Below are 20,954 nucleotides of genomic sequence, written 5' to 3'. Positions count from 1 at the left end.
TGTTCAGGACTAAAAAATTGTTCGCAGATTTGAAAAAAAGTTCATGAGTTGAAAAATTATTCACGGATTTGACAAAAAAGTTCGGGAATTCAAAAACATGCTGATGATGTGCACATTTGAAGCTTTCGTAATTGGGATGTGTCAAGCCTTTCTGGCATTGGACTTTTTGGGTGATATGCATGATGGGATAATTCGATGCGCTCCTCGGAAAAAAAAAAGAAGGATAATTCGTTGCCGCAAATGTCTGGAGTCATTAGCATTTTCTGTGGTCCGTTGATCCACACACAATGTCACAGTGGAAATTTACTCCTGTATAGATCAAGAAGCCACAGTGGAAATTTACTCCATGTGTACAAAGATCCACTTCTTTAGTTCACGTTTCCGAGTCTTGCTTTCTTTCTATACAACAATATGTATAAATCTACAAGAACAGGGACATACATATCCTGAACTTTACACTGATGAACCATGAGTTCATAAGGATCATAACTACTACATCCATGTACAAGAGACGACCAAAGCCTGTCGACTTACTCGACTCTTTCCGTGCTCTGGTTACTTCAGACACATGTTCTTACAAGACAGCTTCACATACTAGCTTACAGTAAGTGGAATGCCCACATAACAAATGCTATTTACCCTTTTCTTAATCTGATGAGGGCTCGGTTAGCTTATCCTTAAATGGTAAGGCGGCTGATGATGATCCTATTTGCGTGTAATTACGCATCTGGGATCACCTTTGCCTCCTTCGCAACATATGTCATTGGATGATAGAATCCCAGTAGTGAAAAAAGAATTGTCTGGTTTGGCGACTCCAGGGATTATGTGCCAGGGAAAGGTCCGCCTGAACTGGAAAGCATTATGAATGCACAGACGACCGAGAGTGAGAAAACAGAAACCCATGTATTCTCTGTGTACATCTCCATGGCATCTGTGAAGGAGAAGCGTGTTCGACTTTCAGCCCAATTGCGAATTCTATCAGCCTCGGCTGCATATACTGCTCTCCCCTGCAATCAGTAAACAACCGGTCAGAATTTGCAAGAGATACATCGACAGAATGGAGGGGTGTTATATTATAGAAAGAAGCAGGCTACCTCTTCATCAAACCATCGGCCTCGGCGAACCCATGCAGTAACCAAGGCAAGCAAGATTCTTGGTGGTGTCAAGTAGTTTACTGCCTTTCCACTTCCTTTCACAACTCGCATTCTTGGGACCAATGTCCTTGCTACTGTTTCTGGAAGCTCGCATATTATATTGAACATCTGTTTATTTTGGAGAGATGAACCACTGCAAAGAATAGACTGTAGGTTAACAACATGAGAGCGGCATGTATATACTACCTCTGTTCCTAAATATAAGTCTTTGTAGAGATTCCACTATGGACCACATACGGATGTATATAGATGCATTTTAGAGTGTAGATTCACTCGTTTTGCTTCGTATGTAGTCCACAGTGGAATCTCTACAAAGACTTATATTTAGGAATGGAGTACTATATATAAGGAGAGAGTTGCAGAGTACAGAATGAACTTTCTTTTCTTGCGCCAGTCGAATCCTGGCATCTGAAGAAGTCAAGTAACTTAAGAGGTTACCTTAGAAGGAGATCTGTAAGGACCATTCCAGGAGACGCGGTGTGCACTCCAACTTTTGATCTTCTGCTTTCCTTCATAAGCGATGCTTGGAACTGCCTTAGTCCACACTTAGTTGAGCCATAACTGTAAAATTGCAAATCAGCATCAGATTTAGTTTCATTGTAAAAGCAGGAGCATCAAATACAATGCATCATCAAGTTTTAGACAACGAGAAAAGCAAGATACATCATCTCTACAATGTAAGTGTTAAATAAATGCGTAGCAGATAATTCGAGAGAGAATTCCTTATTTAACACTGTGTCTAAATTTTATGCCCTATTTGACATTGACAAATAATTTCTTCCCTATCTAACAACGAGTCTAAATTTTATGCCTTTTATAACACTTCTGTCCATTTTGAGCCTAAATAACACCTGAAAAGACCCTTTTGCCCTCTTATAGTATGTTTGTGCGCGCATGTGTGTGCTGTTGCATCTGTGTGCGTGCGCACATGTGTGTGCTACTGTGTGTGTGTGTGTGTGTGTGTGTGTGTTTGCTACTTTGTGTGTACGTGTGTGTATTTGCTACTACTGCGTGTGTGTACGTGTGTGTGCGCGCGTTGTTGCGTGCCTATGTGCTGCATGCGTCCCTGCTGCTACGTGTGCTGCTGGGTGTCTCTGTGTGTGTGTGTTGCCTGTGAGTGAGTGTGCTACGTGTGTGTGTGGTGTTGTGTGTGTGTGTGCGCGTGTCTGTTGCTGCTTGTGTATGTGCTGCTTTTTTGCAGGTGTGTGTATGTGCTGCTGTGTGTGCTACTGCCCTCTCTCACTGATGCTGCGTGTGTGTTACTGCCTCGCACACACACATAACACATGAGGGGCAAAAGGGTCTTTTTAGGTGTCATTTATGCTTAAAATGGATGAGAGTGTTATAAAAGGCATAAAATTTAGATTCGTTGTTAGATAGAGAAGAAAAAGGTTTTCAGTGTTAAATAGGGAAACAAAATTTAAGTTAGTGTTAAATAAGGAATTGTTTCATAATTCGATGGCTGAGGTGCTTACACAGCTGTCAACGGTGTGCTTGATCCTCCAGATCCTGCTCCATCCATGTTGAATACATGACCTCCCTTCTCTTGGTATTGCATGACATCCATAGCTTCTCTGGTGCAGAGCAAAGAACCAACTAGGTTTGTTGAGACGATCTGCAAGTAAACCAAGGAAAACAGTTTTAAGGAATAGTGAAATCAGATTGGATGATCGAGCATGATCGAGCTAGTTATAGTTTTCCTGTCATTAAAAGGAAGCATTACGGACAGATAGAAGATATCAATGAACAAACCTGGGTAATATCTTCATCTGAAAAATTTACCAGTGGCCTAAAACCTTTGTTTGTGCCAGCATTATTTATCTGTAGATAAATTAAAAGATCGTATTTAGAGCAATCTACAATGCAAACACAGAATAAAATGATAGGGTACAAGTCGGTAAAGTTGTATTTTTCTACTTTATCCAAGAAACTCTTGAGGTGAAAAATGCAGAACAGATGCTTAGCGGCATCCATTTCTACAGAATTACTTACCCAAATGTCAATTGAACCCAGTTCACCAACAGCAAAATTTACAAGCTTTTTTACGTCTTCTGGTTTGCATACATCACAAGATGTACCAACAACCTTAGCTTGTAATAAAGTTTCTCTTTGTTTCTTCTTGGCAACTGACAGGCCCTCCTGTATGTTCTCTTCAAGCTCATTGATGGTCTGAAGAACTGATTCAGGGCTGCCAATAGAAATGGAGATAGTAAGAAAACTAAGACAGGGAGCCATTGAACTAGAGCATTATGTCAAGGACTACTACCTGCGGGAAGCAATTACAACATGATCTCCAGAAAGAAGAAACTCCCGAGCAAGTGCTTTTCCTAACCCTCTTGTGCTGCCAACATAAAACTGCAGGGTCAATGATGATCATAAAAATAAATAACAACGAAAAAAAACAGCTTCTCATGGATGAAATCAGCGGTGTCGGATCCATGAAATAACATCCATCAATTTTTACTTCACATGTTTATAAGGCAACTAATTTAGGGGATTGTAATATATAACCGCACACCATAATCTCCTTCATAAACAACAAAGAGATACGTCACTGAGGTGAAATAGTATTTCCTATCAACTTATGGAGACATTCATTAGATTAGGTTATTTGTTTTGTTCTATATTAAGAGCATGCACACTACTTACTGGGAAAAGATTCACATGGCATGTCAGAAGAAGAATGTAAAATAAGCTACCTTCCCGTTATGACAACATTGCGAGGTCCAGCTTTACAATGTTCCTCTAGGACACTGTTTGCACCTAGCATTGTGCCGATAATTACTCCACCAAGCCAGCTATACCAAATTAGTGCATCCGTTTGGCTGTCTCCACCTAAATACAGAGGTAGACACATTATTAACTGAAACAAAGAGAAAGGAAGAATACAAATGCAATGCAGTAGATTGTACAAGAGTATATGACTGACCTGATAACTGAAATCCAACTGCTAGTACAACACCACTGCTCATCATAGTGATAACGTATCTCCCTACCTGAGTAGCAACCTGAGAGGAGAAGGAAATCAGTGAATACAGATCATCCATGTTTCAGAAAAGGAGTACAATGTGTGATCTGTCTCAGAAAAAAAAAGATAAAATTCTTTACTGTCGAGCATGCAAAGAGTCAAAATGGCCATTTTAAGTTTATAACACACAACTGGACAACTTAAATGGATTAAATACAAGTAGGCATGATGCAGCCGATCTAAATAACAACATATTTTGAACAAATCTTGCAAATAAGTAGATAATGCACAGGCGATTAGGCCAGTATCAGGCGAGAGTGGACATTTTGTTCACAGTCACAAGTAGCTACTAGAGAAGAAAGACCCTACCTACATCAAACCACCCTCATCCCCACCTCACCCTATGGACTCTTTAAACTAAAAATCACAGTAAAGTTAGCTTAACTACACAACGTTCGCGCTGCAATTTTAGGCTCATAATGTGCAGTTTTATGTCACTAAGATTTAAGAAATATCAGGCAACCTAGAATTTAGCAAAATCGAACGCGCCGATCAGTGTCTCACACATAGAGTGTGCCAGTACTAGTGATTGGAATTCTAAACACCAAACCAGAAGAGAAGATCAACTAGAATTTAGGCCCCGGAACATATATAGGATCGTTTTCAGCATCTGATGCGAGCAATTCTCGCAAGCATGCGGCTTAATTACGATATCTACCCCCCATATCTGCATATGCATAAGATAGTACCGTAAGTTAACCAAGCACCAGGCAACCGATCAATCGAAGAAATAAACCATAGTACTATCATCTAGAGCAACTGCATGTGTCGGGCGATCGACGGTTCGCGAACGGAGCTCACCGAGAAGAAGATCTCCTCGGCCTTCTCCACCGCGAGCTCATACTGCCCGCCATACACCTCCGCAGCCGCCGACCGGGACCCCGCGAGCCCCTGCATCGCTGCCTTCAGCGTGTACAGCGGCCCCTTCCTGCGCTTCCGCGGCTCGTTCGGCTTCTCGTCGTCGCCGCCGGCCTCCTGCTTGAACGCGCGGCAGCGGAGGAGGGAAGGGCGGTGGCACGCCTGAGAGACGACGGCCTCCGGCGAGCGGCGGAGGCGGCCGTGGACGGAGAGGTGCACGACTGCGGCGGCCATGGCGCGCTTTCCCCCGGAGGAGATAAGGATCCTGTGCTCTTCCTCTCGCTCCGGTCCGTTCTCGCTCGTACTGTGTGCGCTCCTTTTTGTTTGTGTGGGGTTGTTTTGCTCCTTAATTTATGGAGGGGCGTGTGCCCTGCACTTGCCAGTGAAAATAATAACGCGATGGATTTTGACGGAGAAAATTGAGCTCAATTCGTGGATACAGGCTCGGGTTAATTACAAATTATGCTTAGGTCCATTAGGTTCTCCTTGGCTTCTACAATCTCCGTGTACTTCCTCCGATCATTTTTACTCCGCGTATTAGATTTTTCCAAGGTCAAAGTCTTTGAAATTTGATCATGTTTATACAAGAAATTATTAACATTCATAATACAAAATTAATATCATAAGGTTGATTATAGAATATATTTTCATATTATATTTATTTTGTATAGTAAATGTTGATAATTTTTAATATAAATTTGGTCAAAGTTTATGACGTTTGACTTCAAAGAAATCTAATATGTGTCGTAAAAAGGACCGGAGGGAGTACATACACTCATTTCAACGGAAGTTAATTCAGGGCCGAGGGAGTAATTTATTAAAAGAAATAATTCAACATGAAAAAAATAAAGAAATAATTTTCTGCTACTAGCAAAAAATAATGTGCAATATCATTGAGAGAAAAATGTGCTTGCATACAATTTTCAATTAATCTGGAAGTTCTTAGGATCATATATTCTCTCTTTTTGTAAGCAAAAGTTGTTTGATGTAAATTGTTTTATCTTGCAAGGTTGTTGTTTTGTTTCACTGCACATTATTTCTCTATCTATATATGGTTTCTCGCAAAGAAAAATTATTCAAATGTTGCAATGTAGCAACCATACCTAGAAACTTTGAAGTATCGTCAAATCATCAAGTGCCAATTTGTATCTGAGAATCCCCGCAAAAACAAATTGCATCAAAGAAACTTTCTATTGGGGAATGTAGTAATTTCAAAAAAAAAATCCTACGCGCACGCAGGATTATGATGATGCATAGCAACGAGAGGGGAGAGTCCTACTCGGACTCCAGGACCAAACACCACAATCCTTGGCGTCTGGCCCAGACGCCATGGGCCTCGACGTCTGGCCCAGGGCCAGACGCCAGGGTCTCCGGCGTTTGGCCCCCTGGCCTCTGCAAAACTCCTTTTGCATCGACTTATAGCCCCATGGGCCTGACCCCTTGGCCAAACCATATCATCCAATATATGAATCTTTACCTCCAGACCATTCCGGAGTTCCTCATCATGTCTGTGATCTCATCCGGGACTCCGAACAATATTCGGTCACCAACATACATAACTCATATAATACATATCGTCAACGAACGTTAAGCGTGCGGGCCCTACGGGTTCGAGAACTATGTAGACATGACCGAGACACCTCTCTGGTCAATAACCAATAGCGGGACCTGGATGCCCATATTGGCTCCTACATATTCTATGAAGATCTTTATCGGTCTGACCGCATAACAACATACATTGTTCCCTTTGTCATCGGTATGTTACTTGCCCGAGATTCGGTCGTCGGTATCTCAATACCTAGTTCAATCTTGTTACCGGTAAATCTCTTTACTCGTTCCGTAATACATCATCACGCAACTAACTCATTAGTTGCAATGCTTGCAAGGCTTATAGTGATGTGCATTACCGAGTGGGCCCAGAGATACCTCTCCGACAATCGGAGTGACAAATCCTAATCTCGAAATATGCCAACTCAACAAGTATCTTCGGAGACACCTGTAGAGCACCTTTATAATCACCCAGTTACGTTGTGACGTTTGGTGGCACACAAAGTGTTCCTCCGGTAAACGGGAGTTGCATAATCTCATAGGCATAGGAACATGTATAAGTCATGAAGAAAGCAATAGCAACAAACTAAACGATCAAGTGTTAAGATAACGGAATGGGTCAAGTCAATCACATCATTCTCCTAATGATGTGATCCCGTTAATCAAATGACAACTCATGTCTATGGTTAGGAAACTTAACCATCTTTGATCAACGAGCTAGTCAAGTAAAGGCATACTAGTGACATTATGTTTGTCTATGTATTCACACATGTATTATGTTTCCGGTTAATACAATTCTAGCATGAATAATAAACATTTATCATGAAATAAGGAAATAAATAATAACTTTATTATTGCCTTTAGGGCATATTTTCTTCACTTTCAACACTATATACAATGGCCGGGCTATGAATCCAATCATGCGTAGTCAACTGAAAATTGAGTAATATGCATTACTCTATTTTTTACATAATTTCATCTCATGGTATGTATGGCTTTTTTGCCAAAAAAAGTCGTGTAGTTAATTGACTACACATATTGTGCGTGGCTTCGCCACTGACTGCATGATATCATATTAGATAGATGAGTTAGATTAGGCCATTGAGAACCATAATATCGACTTGTTCATAGTAGATAGATTATGTTTGGTTAGTGAAGTGATCATCAAAAAGAATTATAAGTCATGTTTTCTAATAGATAGATGCCTGGAAGAAATTTTGTTCAGTCAGTTTTTTCCTGTTTTTCTGCATGTTTGCCTTTTCCTTTATTAGTCGGGTTTTCCTTTATATTTATGTGTATTTTTGTATGTTAGGTGTGTGTAAATGTATATAGCGAAGTACTATACAATGCGTGTAAAGTGTACTAGAGTGCAAAATATTCATTATTATATGTTTATTATTGCAAGTTATAAAAATAACAACTTGTGTGCAACTTATTGTCATCATTTTTTAAAATTTATTTTTTCTTTAAGGTTAATACCAATGTCACTAATTCATTATTTCTTAGAAAACTTCGTCTTTTGAGAAAAAATAGTTTTGATTTTTGGTTTTTATATAGGGATAAGATTAATGTCGGTCGTTGACTTTCAGTGTAATGGTCCCAACGAATTTGATTGAACACCAAAAGAAATTCAAGCATCAGATGGATACTTGGCCCCTTTAGAAGGGAATATATTTCATTCAACACCAAAGAAAAATATATTAGTTTTTTTAGAACGTAGACGCTGGGAGCGTCCGGACTTAAATTAATAAAGCCCACATCGGAACAGGCAGAATAGCTAATCGCGGACATAACATGTTCGAGACAAAAGCCAGGGCTACGCGAGGAACAAGAGGTTGAAGGTTCGGAGCCTGACTGTGAGAATGGTTACAAGGCCGAAGCCCATGGCTTTAAGTGCGCAGACTCGCCAAAACAAAATAAGGTGCCCACCCTTAGACTGGCACCACCGGCTCCCTAGCCGCGACGTAAACCTGGTGAATACGGATTTGGGCATGCTTCATGAGATCAGCGTCCTTCGGCTTCACCAACGGACTCCATTGCTGCAAGAGGAAAGAGCATTTGCAGATAATATTAGCTGGATGCGTCGGGAGCTGTCCTCCGATGGTAAATTTGTTGCGTGTCAGCCACAGGGACCAAAGCATCGCGCCTATGCTAGTCCACAGTACCCTCTTGCCCTGGCCCTGGACTGAGTCCAGGAGCGCCACCAGTTCGAACAAGGAGCACGGGTCCCATGAGACCCCGGCCGCCTCACGCATTGCACTCCAAGCAAAACACGCCAGCGGGCAAAGGAAAAAGATGTGGTTCACGTTCTCTGGGGTCCCGCACATCGCACACAGCCCAGAAGCCGGGCCATTCCTTTTTGCAATGTTAACAGATGTGGGAAGTCGATCGCGTAACAACTGGCAGAGGAATACTTTGATTTTCAGAGGGATGCGGGCTTGCCAAAACCCTTTAGCCACTGTCTGTACCGACCCTTGGCACAGTTTGTGGTACAGAGACTTGACGAAGAACTTCCCGGACGCATTGAGGTGCCAAGAAACCCTATCTCGTTCCTCCGTTAGCGCCATGGGGGCTATGAGTTGCAGCAAAGCCTCCCACTTTGCTGCTTCCTGCTCGTTCAGGTTCCGACGGAAGGCAATGGCCAGGGGATGATCCAATGCCTCTGCCACTCGCTGGTCCGGAACCACAGCTAGAGCATACAACTCTGGGAACACTTCCCAGAGAGGGCCTGTGCCCACCCAGTAATCTAGCCAGAATCGGGTGGAGCGACCATTACCGACTTGGGACTTAGCACCTTTATCAAAAGCGGGTCTAATGGCATGTAGGTCTTGCCAAAAGGGAGAGCCCCTTGCTTCCCCTTCAAAGAAATTCCCATTGGGGAAGTACTTGGCCCGAAGGATGTCAGCCCAAAGTCCAGCCGCTCCTTGCGAGAGTTTCCAAATCCATTTGCACATGAGCGCTATGTTCTGTAGTCTGGTGTTGATGATCCCTAGTCCTCCCAAGGATTTGGGCCTACATACCGCAGTCCATTTTACCATGTGGTATTTGCGCTTAAGGCCCGACCCCTCCCAAAAGAATCGTGCACGCGGTGTGTCCAACTTGGCATGTACCCCTTCTGCCAATAGGAACAGCCCCATAGCAAACATGGGGAGCGAGGAAAGACTCGAGTTAGTGAGAACCAATCTGGCTGCGGAGGACATAAACTTGCCACGCCACGGGCTCACCTTCTTCCCCGCCTTCCCTGTTAGTGGAGCCCATTCATCTATCGTCACTCTACGTGGTGCTAGAGGCAGCCCCAGATACATAAAGGGAAATCTTCCCACTTTACAATTGAGGAGGTCTGCGATACAGCGCCCCTCCTCTCTGTCAATCCCCATAGACAGAAATTCACACTTGTGGAAGTTGTTTTTTAGGCCGGACATCAACTCAAAACTTAACAGCAGGGCCTTCACCGTAGTGATGTTGTGGTCGTCTGGTTGGAACAGTAGCAGGGTGTCGTCTGCGTACTGCAAGTGGGAGATCCCCCTGGGATAAGGTGGCCAACCACACCCTTGATATGACCTGCCGCGGTCGCCCTGCGCAGCATTGCCGCAAGGGCATCTACCACGAAGTTGAACAGGAGCGGGGAGCTGGGATCACCCTGACGCAACCCTCGCTTGTTCCTGAAGAAGTTCCCTACTTCACCGTTTACCGAAATAGTAGTCTGGCCACCCGAGACCAGCTGCATAATCCGGTGCACCCACATGCCCGAGAAGCCTTGGCTAAGAAGGACATGGCGTAGAAAATTCCAATGCACGCGGTCGTATGCTCTTTCAAAGTCAAGTTTTAGAAGAATAGCCGGTTCGTTGGTGCGTTTGAGCTCGTGGATGATCTCCTGAAGCGCAAGAGAGCCTTCCAGAATGTTACAACCGCGAATAAAAGCCGTTTGGGTGCGGCTGATGGTGCGATGCGCAATCGGGACCAAGCGGGAGGTAGTGGCTTTAGAACATATCTTGAACGGTACGTTGATGAGCGCGATCGGCCTAAACTGGCGGATGTTATCTGCCCCAGCCACCTTAGGGATCAGCGAGAGGATCCCGAAATTTAGCCTAGATATGTCTACCGTCCCGCGCATGAAACTGTTACACACATCAAAGACTGGTCCCCGAAGAAGCGGCCAGAAGTGCTTGAACATGGCAACGGGCCAGCCGTCTGGGCCTGGCGCAGTGTCAGTCTTCATGCTCTTGAGAGCCGCATCAATCTCCTCGGGTAAGAAGGCTAGCCACAACTCCTTGTTTTCCCGGTCTGAGACGAGCTGGGAGGGGTCCCAAATGCCAGCGTCAACCCCTGCACGCTGTTCTTCGCTCGTCCCCATAAGATTGATATAGAAATCATACACGTGCCGCGAAATCGCCTCCTGCGTCAACAGCAATCCCTGGTCGGATTGCAAGCGAATGATCGCACATCTGCGCCGTCTCCCATTGGCGTAGGCGTGGAAGTACTTAGTATTAGCGTCCCCTTTAAGGGTCCACTTTAGGCCTCCCCGGCGCCTCCAGTACTCCTCTTCCGCCCGTAGCAAGGACTGAACTTGGTTCTCCAGCGCGTAGCGTCGAGCCCACTCCTGTTCGGAGAACGGCCGAGCGTCTGCCTGCTGATCGATGCTCGCGATCTCGGCTAGGATACCCTCTCTTAGTGATCGCTCCTGCTTGCCCAAGTTGGCTCCCCAGCCCTTGAGGCAGGCCCGGAGGCGGCTCCCTACTGCGATCCAGAAGTCCAATGGGCCCCTTTGGTAACCCACCTGGCTTACACAAGCTGACCACTTTTCCCTAAAGAAAGAGTCAAAGTCAGGATACTCAAACCACGCCGTCTCAAAGAAGAAACGAGGGTTGCGACGAATCCTATCCTCCCCTGAGGCAAGGATAAGTGGCACGTGGTCCGAACCTATCCGGGTCTCTGCTACTAACGAACAGAGCGGATACAACAATTCCCACTCAGGGAAGATGAAGACTCTGTCAAGCACCGACCGCACAAGATCCAATTGCTTGTTCGTCCACGTGTAGCATGCGCCCGACCTGGCTACTTCCCTAATAGCCATCGAGGCGATCGCATTGTTGAACATGGACACCCTCGTCCAATTGATGTTATTGTTGTTTTTATCTGCACCCGAGCGGATAAGGTTAAAGTCGCCCCCACCACCAGGGGCGTGAGTGTGATGCTCACCGCAAGAACCTTCGATTGTAGTTTGGCTAGAAACGCGGCCGAACGCGCGTGATCCGCTGGCCCATAGACCTGGATCACCACCAGCTCCCTCTGAGTCTGACGGTGGCGAATGTGACCAGCCAGGAAAAAGGTGCCCGCATCCCACGCGATCACCTCGTATATAGCTTGGTCGAAACCCAACAGCATACCTCCTGAGTGTCCGTTTGCAGCAAGGTGATACCAGGAGAACCTTTCCAGGGGATCTATAGATAGTAAGTCATGGTGCCGGAACTCCGATTTAATAGTCTCCTGTAAAGCTACAATATCTATCCCTTCTCTGCGCATATAATCCTTCAATTGTGATCTCCTGCCCGCATGGCCGAACCCACGAATATTCCAAAAGATAACCCGCATCTAGATAATTCTATTTCGAAGACGGATACCCCTAGAGGACACCGCTTTGGCCACTCGCCTCGCCTTGACCCTGCAAGGCGAAGGAGGGGGGCAACCCCTGTTGCCAACACCACCTCATTGGGCCGAGATGCTAGAGCCCGCAAAGCCCCTGCCTCCTGCTCTAACTGAACAACACGCGTCGCTTCCGCAGCAGCGATCACCGCTTGCGCCTGCTCGGTCGCACGTAACAGCAGCACCAACTCACGCATACCCCCAGAGCAAGACGCGTCCACTCCACTCTCCCGCAACACCTCACCCAAATGGTCGTCAGAAAAGGACTGCAGAATCGTAAAACGGGGGGAGGGTTACCTGAAGTCTCAAGGTTCTTCTGCGCCTGGATGAGCTAGGCCCGCTGCATCACCGGCAGGCCAGCCTTAGCACCCCTGGGGCGCAAGCTGGAGCGGACCGAAGCCGCTTCCACCGCCTTGGACCTCTTGGCCTACACAATCGGGGCCGCCTTGGAAGCCTCCTGAAGCAGCGCGTCGCTAATGGGCTGCATGGTGGGAGCGGCAAGCGCCATCACCGACTGCCACGGCATAGGCGGCGCGCCCAGCGACTCCATGGGCTTGATCCCATCGGTGACCACCTTGCGCCCCGCAAGCTTCTTTGCCTGTCGAATGGACCCATTCTTGCTGCCGTCGTGCCCATCCGAAGCCGGCGAAGCAACCAAGGATGGGAGGACGGTGCTCACGGACAGTAGAATCAGCATGCGATCTCCCGCGGGCACACCAGTGTCGCAGGAGGCCGTGTGCCCCTTGTCAAGCCCAGACGGAGCCTGGAGAGTCACCAGCCCCAAGTTGGAGCCGTATTGATTGGCCACGTCCGTCTCCATCGGCCCCACCGAAGAAACCCGGTCTTGACGCGGCTGGGCCGGAGGCGAGCTCACCCCCCTGATGCCAAGCTTATCCCATGTCGCCGTGTCAATAGAGTCATCCTCCATGCTCGCATCTGGATCCTTGTCGTGCTCCTTGTCTTGGGACTTGTCCTTGTCGCCCGGATCCGGGCTCTTGTTGTTTCTTGGCGGCGGCGGAGGAGGAAGTGCCGGAGCCCCGCGACGAGGTGCGAGCTCCGGCTCAAGCTTGATGAGGAAGCCTTCCGAAGGAAATATGCCCTAGAGGCAATAATAAAGTTAATATTTATTTCCTTATTTCATGATAAATGTTTATTATTCATGCTAGAACTGTATTAACCGGAGACATAATACATGTGTGAATACATAGACAAACAGAGTGTCACTAGTATGCCTCTACTTGACTAGCTCGTTAATCAAAGATGGTTATGTTTCCTAACCATAGATAAAGAGTTGTTATTTGATTAACGAGATCACATCATTAGGAGAATGATGTGATTGACTTGACCCATTCTGTTAGCTTAGCACTCGATCGTTTAGTATGTTGCTATTGCTTTCTTCATGACTTATACATGTTCCTATGACTATGAGATTATGCAACTCCCGTTTACCGGAGGAACACTTTGTTTGCTACCAAACGTCACAACGTAACTGGGTGATTATAAAGGAGCTCTACAGGTGTCTCCAAAGGTACATGTTGGGTTGGCGTATTTTGAGATTAGGATTTGTCACTCCGATTGTCGGAGAGGTATCACTGGGCCCTCTCGGTAATGCACATCACATAAGCCTTGCAAGCATTGCAACTAATGAGTTAGTTGCGAGATGATGTATTACGGAACGAGTAAAGAGACTTGCCGGTAACGAGATTGAACTAGGTATTGAGATACCGACGATCGAATCTCGGGCAAGTAACATACCGATGACAAAGGGAACAACGTATGTTGTTATGCGGTCTGACAGATAAAGATCGTCGTAGAATATGTAGGAGCCAATATGAGCATCCAGGTTCCGTTATTGGTTATTGACCGGAGACGTGTCTCGGTCATGTCTACATTGTTCTCGAACCCGTAGGGTCCGCACGCTTAAGGTTTCGATGACAGTTATATTATGAGTTTATGATTTTTGATGTACCGAAGGAGTTCGAAGTCCCGGATGAGATCGGGGACATGACGAGGAGTCTCGAAATGGTCGAGACGTAAAGATCGATATATTGGACGACTAATTCGGACATCGGAAAGGTTCTGAGTGGTTCGGGTATTTTTCGGAGTACCGGGGAGTTACGGGAATACGGGGGAAGAAGTATATGGGCCTTATTGGGCTTTAGGGGAGAGGGAGAGGCAGGCCGCGCGCCCTCCATTGACTAGTCCGAATTGGACTAGGGGGAGGGGCGGCGCCCCCCTTCTTCCTTCTCTTCCCTCTTCCCCTTCCTTGTCTCCTACTCCTACTACATGGAAGGACTCCTAGTTGGACTAGGAAAGGGGGAATCCTACTCCCAGTGGGAGTAGGACTCCCCTAGGGCGCGCCATAGAGAGGGCCGACCCTCCCCTCCTCCACTCCTTTATATACGGGGGCAGGGGGCACCCCATAGACACACAAGTTGATCTTCACGATCGTTCTCTTAGCCGTGTGCGGTGCCCCCCTCCACCATAATCCTCGATAATATTGTAGCGGTGCTTAGGCGAAGCCCTGCGACGGTAGAACGTCAAGATCGTCACCACGCCATCGTGCTGACGGAAGTCTTCCCCGACACTTTGCTGGATCGGAGTCTGGGGATCGTCATCGAGCTAAACGTGTGCTAGAACTCCGAGGTGCCGTAGTTTCGGTGCTTGATCGGTCGGGCCGTGAAGACGTACGACTACATCAACCACGTTGTGCTAATGCTTCCGCTTCCAGTCTACGAGGGTACGTAGACAACACTCTCCCCTCTCGTTGCTATGCATCACCATGATCTTGCGTGTGCGTAGGAAATTTTTGAAATTACTATGTTCCCCAACACCTTCTCCTTTGAGCCAGAGTTGGACCGATCCCCGCAGCTTCTCGAGCTTGCGACAGGCGAAACGCATCCTCATCGGGCCGGAGCGGATCAAGGACAGCTCATCTACCACCAGCGGGCGGCCCAGCATCGTCAGCCCGGCCATGAGGCGGTCCACCTTACTGTGCTTGGAGGGAATGCCCCAGAGCTTCACCCAGACCTCGGGCATCGTCTCTCCTTTGGGGTCGTCAGCCACAGCGTCGCGGATGAGAGCAATGATGTTGTTGAGGGACAGAAAGATCTTGCCACTGCGGGTCGCCATGCGCAGCATCGCCGGGTCCGGGAAGACCACGGAGAAGCAATCTTCATTGATCTGGGCCACCTGCCAGTCCCACTCTCCCTCGAACAGATGTGACAGCTCCACCTCCAAGATCTCCTTCGACAGCACGCCCGGGGCTGCCGAAAGGATGGCGGCGTTGACCCCGAACCCGCTCTGGGCGTCGTCAGCAGCTTCTGGGAACTGCAGACAGAAAAAAACCCATCCTAGGATGGCATGGCCCATTGTCTGGAGGAGCATCGGCTTGCCACGGGAGGGGCAGCAAGCCGAGACATGGCCCTCCTAAGAGCAGAGGATGCAGAGTGGCGCGAACTTACAGTTACTCTGAAAGTGCCCCGCCCGGCCACACTTAAAGCACTCTTTGTCGTCCGCTTCCTCCACCGGGATTGGCTCGGACGCCGTGCCCTTCGACGACCCCGTCTGCCGCGAGGACGGTGGCTTGGAGCCTGCCGGCCTCGCGGCCTTGAACTTCTTCTTCTTCGACGCGAAAGGGTCGCCGATCCAGTCGCCTTGGAACTGCGGCATCTCCTCGATGCACTTGAGCTCGAGCCCTTTCTCTTGTGCTCTTCTTTCTTCCGCTTCTTGTGCTCCTGGTCCTTCACCCACCACGCCGGTGGCGGCCCCCGTCCACCCGACTCGCCAACGCGCGCCGCGCCATGCGCCTTGGACGACCGCACCTCGTGCTCGCGACCGCGCTCCGGCTCCGCAGCAGGAGGAGGAAGGGGACGCTTGTCCGAACGCCGGTCGGCCTTGGAGCCCATGGCCACCACCTCGGCGAAGGAGCGCACGAGGGGCAGCGGAGGGGGAATGGGGAAGAGGGAGCGAGCGGAGTGACCGAGGCGGCGCACCTCCGATTTGGTGGCTGGGAAACCTAGCGACGGATCTAGGGTTCCTCTGGGCAGCCACAACCACTTAAGTACCGGAGCCTCTAGGCTTGGGCCATTTGGACCGGGCCGGCCACCCACTGGCCCAGCGGGAGCCTGGCTGCACTGCCCCAGACTAACCGTCCCCGCGTGGGTTGGATCGAAATCCGAAGTGGGCCGAGCAGCCTGGGAGCCGCTCCGGCCCACCTGGCCCGCCAGCGCCAAGGCACCAACCCTAGGGCCTGGCAAATCCGCCGTCGCCGCCGCCCTGGCCGTCGCCGGCGGCGCAGCTGCCATCCCTGGGCTCTGCGAACTCGCCCGCAGCAGGAGCCCGACCTCCGCCTCCGGCGCTGAGAGGCCAACACCCCGCAGGCGCGGAGACTTCGACCGGGCCGCCTGACGCGCCGCTCCGACCGGAGGGACTTGCCGGCGAGGACCACGGCCCCCGGGCGCGAAGGCACGCCACCTGCTAGGGTGAAGCGAGCCCCCGAGCTCCGCCGCCCTGGCCACGAAATCCCCCACCGAGCTTAGAGACGGGCCACGGGCCGTCCCCTCCCCGTCGACGACCGCGTCCGCCTCCGCATCTGAGTCCTCTGACGCCTCCCCCGCCAGGACCCAAAAACGGTTGCCGGACCAACCGCCAGCGCCCACCAGCGCGTCACACCGCCCCTCCCTGGGCGCAGAACCCGCCGGCGCCACGCCGGACATGACCAGCGTCCACTCCGCCGAGCCCTGCCGGCCATCCACCGCTGCCCCCGCGTCGCCCCCGCCGTCGCCTGTAGGATCGCCTCTCCGTACAAGAGCCGTTGGGGACATTTCCACCTCTCACCGAAGATCATATGCAAATATCACCCAACTTGTAGCATCGCAACATGTCATGGTCTTGTCAATTTAGTCATTTTTTTAAATGTCACGGGGGACGCGGGGGGGGGGGGGGACTCCCCACCTGAACCTGAATATATATTTCAATCAAGATAAGGTTTAGGGAAGACGAAAATCCCGCCACATTCCGGCGTGGATTTTTTGATCCGCCTTTGTAAGGCGGTGTGACCAAAGAGTGAGGTCAGACATAATAACCCTAACTACATCATTTGAAGAGAGTGACAAGTTCCTAAAAGTTTTGGCGTTTCGAGCATCTTAAATTTTGCAGAGCATGGGCGACATCTTATCATTTTTTTTGGGTGATATTTTTACAGTCGAGATCAATTGGTACCGCATTCTATTCATAATGCACATGACAAAATATGTTTGAATCATATCCATGAAGAAATCTAACCTAGTGATAGTTTCCAAGCAGTCATGACTTAAAATGCGTCGAGAAAGGACGGCAATTTGTCAAGAATCAAGAACGCCACAAGGAGAAGTACCCCGTCGTAATGACCCTCTTGGTCGTGGGTTTACACGAAAATGTGCAAAAAAAGAGATACCGGTTCGACCAGCACAAAATGACACTCGACTGGTACCATGTTCGATCTTCTTCTTCCATGTAAAAGATCATGGCCGCTACGGCACAACCACGCCGCAACGGGACAAACGGGCGCCCATGCGTCCGACCCGACCGATCGGGCACGCGGAAATAGAAGGAGAAGGAGAGAAATATCAAGCAGCGAGACGGCCACACGTTGAAGCAACCTCATCTCCCCGGGGATAGGCGCCACGTAACCGCTGCCGGGTCCACCGCTGCGGTCGCTTGCTTTTGGGGATCACACTCTCCTTGTCAGCCGAATCAGCTCAGCTGCTACGGCCACCGAGGCGCGCGCCGCGACCACGGGCTAGGAATCTCACCGCCATGCCGGCCTTGCCGCTCTGGCTATGGGATTTTTTTTCCTTCCGCGAGGTCTAGAAGTATCTGTGTATTTCGACTACTTGTTCCTTTTTCAAAGATATTTTTTCCATCATCTTTCCCTCCTCCTCCTCCTCCTCCTTCTTCTTCTTCTTCTTCTTCTTCTTATATCAGTGGCAGATATATATCCAACGCTGGGACCAATTTGATAAGAAACAAAATGGCGTCGCCTTCCAGACAGGCCGTACGTTAGGAGCGCTGCTATACACACGACGGTGTGCAGCCGATGTCTGGACGATACTACTGATCTGACCGTACATGCATGGCACAAAGAGGAGGCCGACCGCTGGATCAAAGCATCGTCCAATGTTCGGCCAGTGGGTGTCGGCTGCTCAGTAGTTCCGGTACGTTAGGGCGCGCCACGAAATCCAACACACAGTGCGTGGTTTTCAAATAAATCCTATAGACCCCTGTCCTTGTAAATACATCCGCATGGTGTGTATCCCCGAGCTTTTACCAGGTTTTCGTTGGTAATAAAGAAACAAAAGTCGTTTCCTAGTACTGCTTATATGTGTAGCGTGCATGCTTTCCCGATCGAGCAAGTTAATCGTAAGACAGAGAGAGAGGAAAATTCTGGTGTGCAAATCAGGTTCAGGGCGAGGTTTCAGTCTGCAACTAATGACCACGCAAGTCCGTATATGTCGACGCAGCGTGGGTTTCAGCCGTGCAGGTGTCTATTGGCACATGGGCGCACGGCCGCCGTGCACGGAACCTCCGCCAAAGGCAACGGAGGGGGAAACATTCTGGGCGGCGAGCCGGGCTGTTCGGCACGCAAGCTAGCGGACCAGGGAATTCGTGGACGGCCTAATTCTGGACTGTTGTGCGGGCTGGTCAGTGACGAGCGTTCGGTTCAACTGTTCAATTTGACAATCTACGCGGAGTTGATTGATTTTTGGTTGATTGGACTTGATGTATGCGTACACTCAACAGCTAGCATGGCACTAGCAGTAGCGGACGAGTGTTTGATGTCTCTAGGTAATACAAGGTGTTCTTTTTTAACGGTAATACATGTCTTATTTGTATCATAAGAACCCTCAACTTTTGATGGAGTCTAAATTTGGTCCTTCAACCCCAAAATCAGACAACTTGCACCCCCAACTACCGAAATCGAACAAGGTTCGTCCCTGGTCTCGGTTCGGACCGGTTTAGGTACTGAGTCACCCCGTTTTTAATCAGGGCTCACTTAAATTCGCGTAATTTTTTATATTCATGGACTTTTTGAAATTCACACACACACTTTTCAAATCCGCAAAGTTTTTCCAAGGTCGTGTTTTTTTTCAAAAATAAACATACATTTTTCAAATCAGTGAACTATTTTGAAATTTCCATACTTTTTTCAAATTCATTTTTTTAATTTACGTACTTTTTCAAATCTGCGTATTTTTCTAGGTTTGTGTAATTTTATCAAACCAAGTATGTTTTTCAAATCCTTGAACTGTTTTTGAAATTCCCGTACTTGTTTCAAATCCGAATACTTTTTAAAGTTCACGTATTTTTTTCAAATCCGTGTTCCTTTTCCTATCCAGGAACTTTGTTTGAAATTCACGTACTTGTTTCAAGTTGACATAATTGTTTTCAAATCCACATATTTCACGTACTTGTTTCACGTACTTGTTTCTAGGTTTTTGAACCTTCTTCTGGCTCGACTGGTGGCTGCCGTGCGGCCCCCTGAGTGTGGCCTTCCCCGCGCTATACTCGCACACCACGAGCGCCGAGGCCATCGTGTCCCACGTCTGGGGAGGGGGGCTCGACCGCGTCTTGGTCCCAAGACACACCCAGGCTGGTGCTCGGGAGCGTGCGGCCCTTCTCGCCATCCTTCCTGAAGCACCCGCGACGCCGGGCGTAGACGAGAGGGTGCTGCCGCTCTGTGGGCACCCGCGGTCCGGCGGGCTTGTCACGAGCCGCACTTACGTCCTCCTAAGCTACGACGGCCGTCTCTCGCCCCATGCTGCATTCGTCTGGGGGACGCGCGCGCCATCGCGGGTGAAATTCTTCTGTTGGCTGCTAGTCCACCGTCGGATCAACACTCGAGATGTCCTCCTTCGGAAAAACATTGTTGATCGCACGGGGGCCGGCTGCCCCGTCTGCTCGGCGGAGGTGGAAACTGCGGACCACCTGGTGTTTGGCTGCCCATTCGTGCACGAGTTTTGGCGCGCCGTGGGAGGTGTGGTGATCACGGCGGACACATCGGTGGAGCGGCTCTCCGCCCTGGATGTGAGAGCAGCAGTTGGAGACGTCTCTCCGGGCACCTTCATCCTCCTTTGCTGCTGGCACCTATGGAAGCATCGGAACGGTGTGGTTTTCCAAGCTATGGTGCCGTCCCTAGACCGGGTACTAAGCTGCTGTCGCGAGGATGCTGTTCTTTGGCGGGAGCGGCTACGTCCATGGGATCGCGAGGATATTGATGCATGGGTGCGTGCGTTGATGCGGTGATCTAGTCTAGGCTCTGTTGGATTCCCCCTTCTAAGTGTGCGTTGCTGTTTGTAAAAATGAGGACCTCCCCCCTGTGGTGGTGACTTGGCAATAAAATTCAGGTGGAGGGATCGCTATCCCTCTCCCGGTGACAGTTCAAAAAAAAATCCACATATTTTTGCGTAAAAAATATCCAAATCCACGTACTTTTCTGAACTTCGCATAAGTTTTTCAAATTCATGAACACTTTCCAAAAAATATACGCGAACATGAAAAAGTACGTCAATTTTAAAAAATTACATGAATTTGAAAAAACTACATGAACTTTCAAAACATGCGCAGATTTGAAAAAAGTATGCGGATTTGAAAAGGTACACAAATTTTTAAAAAGTTCACGCATTTAAAAAAGTACCAGAATATGAAAACATTACACAGACTTGAAAAAGTACGTGAATTTG

At 48.6% G+C, this 20,954-nt stretch overlaps 1 protein-coding gene across 1 annotated transcript; it reads right to left on the bottom strand.

The window, feature by feature from the left end:
* Positions 1-314: 314 nt before the first annotated feature.
* Positions 315-5,364, bottom strand: LOC119267657 (probable chlorophyll(ide) b reductase NYC1, chloroplastic). The gene is made up of 10 exons (XM_037549087.1): positions 4,984-5,364; positions 4,084-4,162; positions 3,854-3,989; positions 3,421-3,495; positions 3,147-3,342; positions 2,907-2,975; positions 2,630-2,769; positions 1,593-1,715; positions 1,095-1,287; positions 315-1,007 (listed from the first exon to the last, which is right to left on the bottom strand). Exons 1-10 carry the CDS (start codon positions 5,272-5,274, stop codon positions 822-824), a joined length of 1,488 nt encoding a protein of 495 aa, XP_037404984.1. The 5' UTR covers positions 5,275-5,364; the 3' UTR covers positions 315-821.
* Positions 5,365-20,954: the final 15,590 nt, after the last annotated feature.

This window comes from Triticum dicoccoides, chromosome 3A, assembly GCF_002162155.2.
Source record: "Triticum dicoccoides isolate Atlit2015 ecotype Zavitan chromosome 3A, WEW_v2.0, whole genome shotgun sequence".
NCBI lineage: Eukaryota > Viridiplantae > Streptophyta > Magnoliopsida > Poales > Poaceae > Triticum > Triticum dicoccoides.
Note: the sequence above shows the minus strand (reverse complement) of the source record. Positions and strands in the feature narration are given on the sequence as shown.

Coding starts and splice junctions, on each gene's coding strand:
- LOC119267657 (XM_037549087.1), bottom strand. CDS start 5,274: ATGGCCGCCGCAGTCGTGCACCTCTCCGTCCACGGCCGCCTCCGCCGC. Junction 3,496..3,853: donor AATGTTGTCATAACGGGAAG/GTAGCTTATTTT, acceptor TTATGTTGGCAG/CACAAGAGGGTTAGGAAAAG. Junction 1,716..2,629: donor AGCACACCGTTGACAGCTGT/GTAAGCACCTCA, acceptor GCAATTTTACAG/TTATGGCTCAACTAAGTGTG.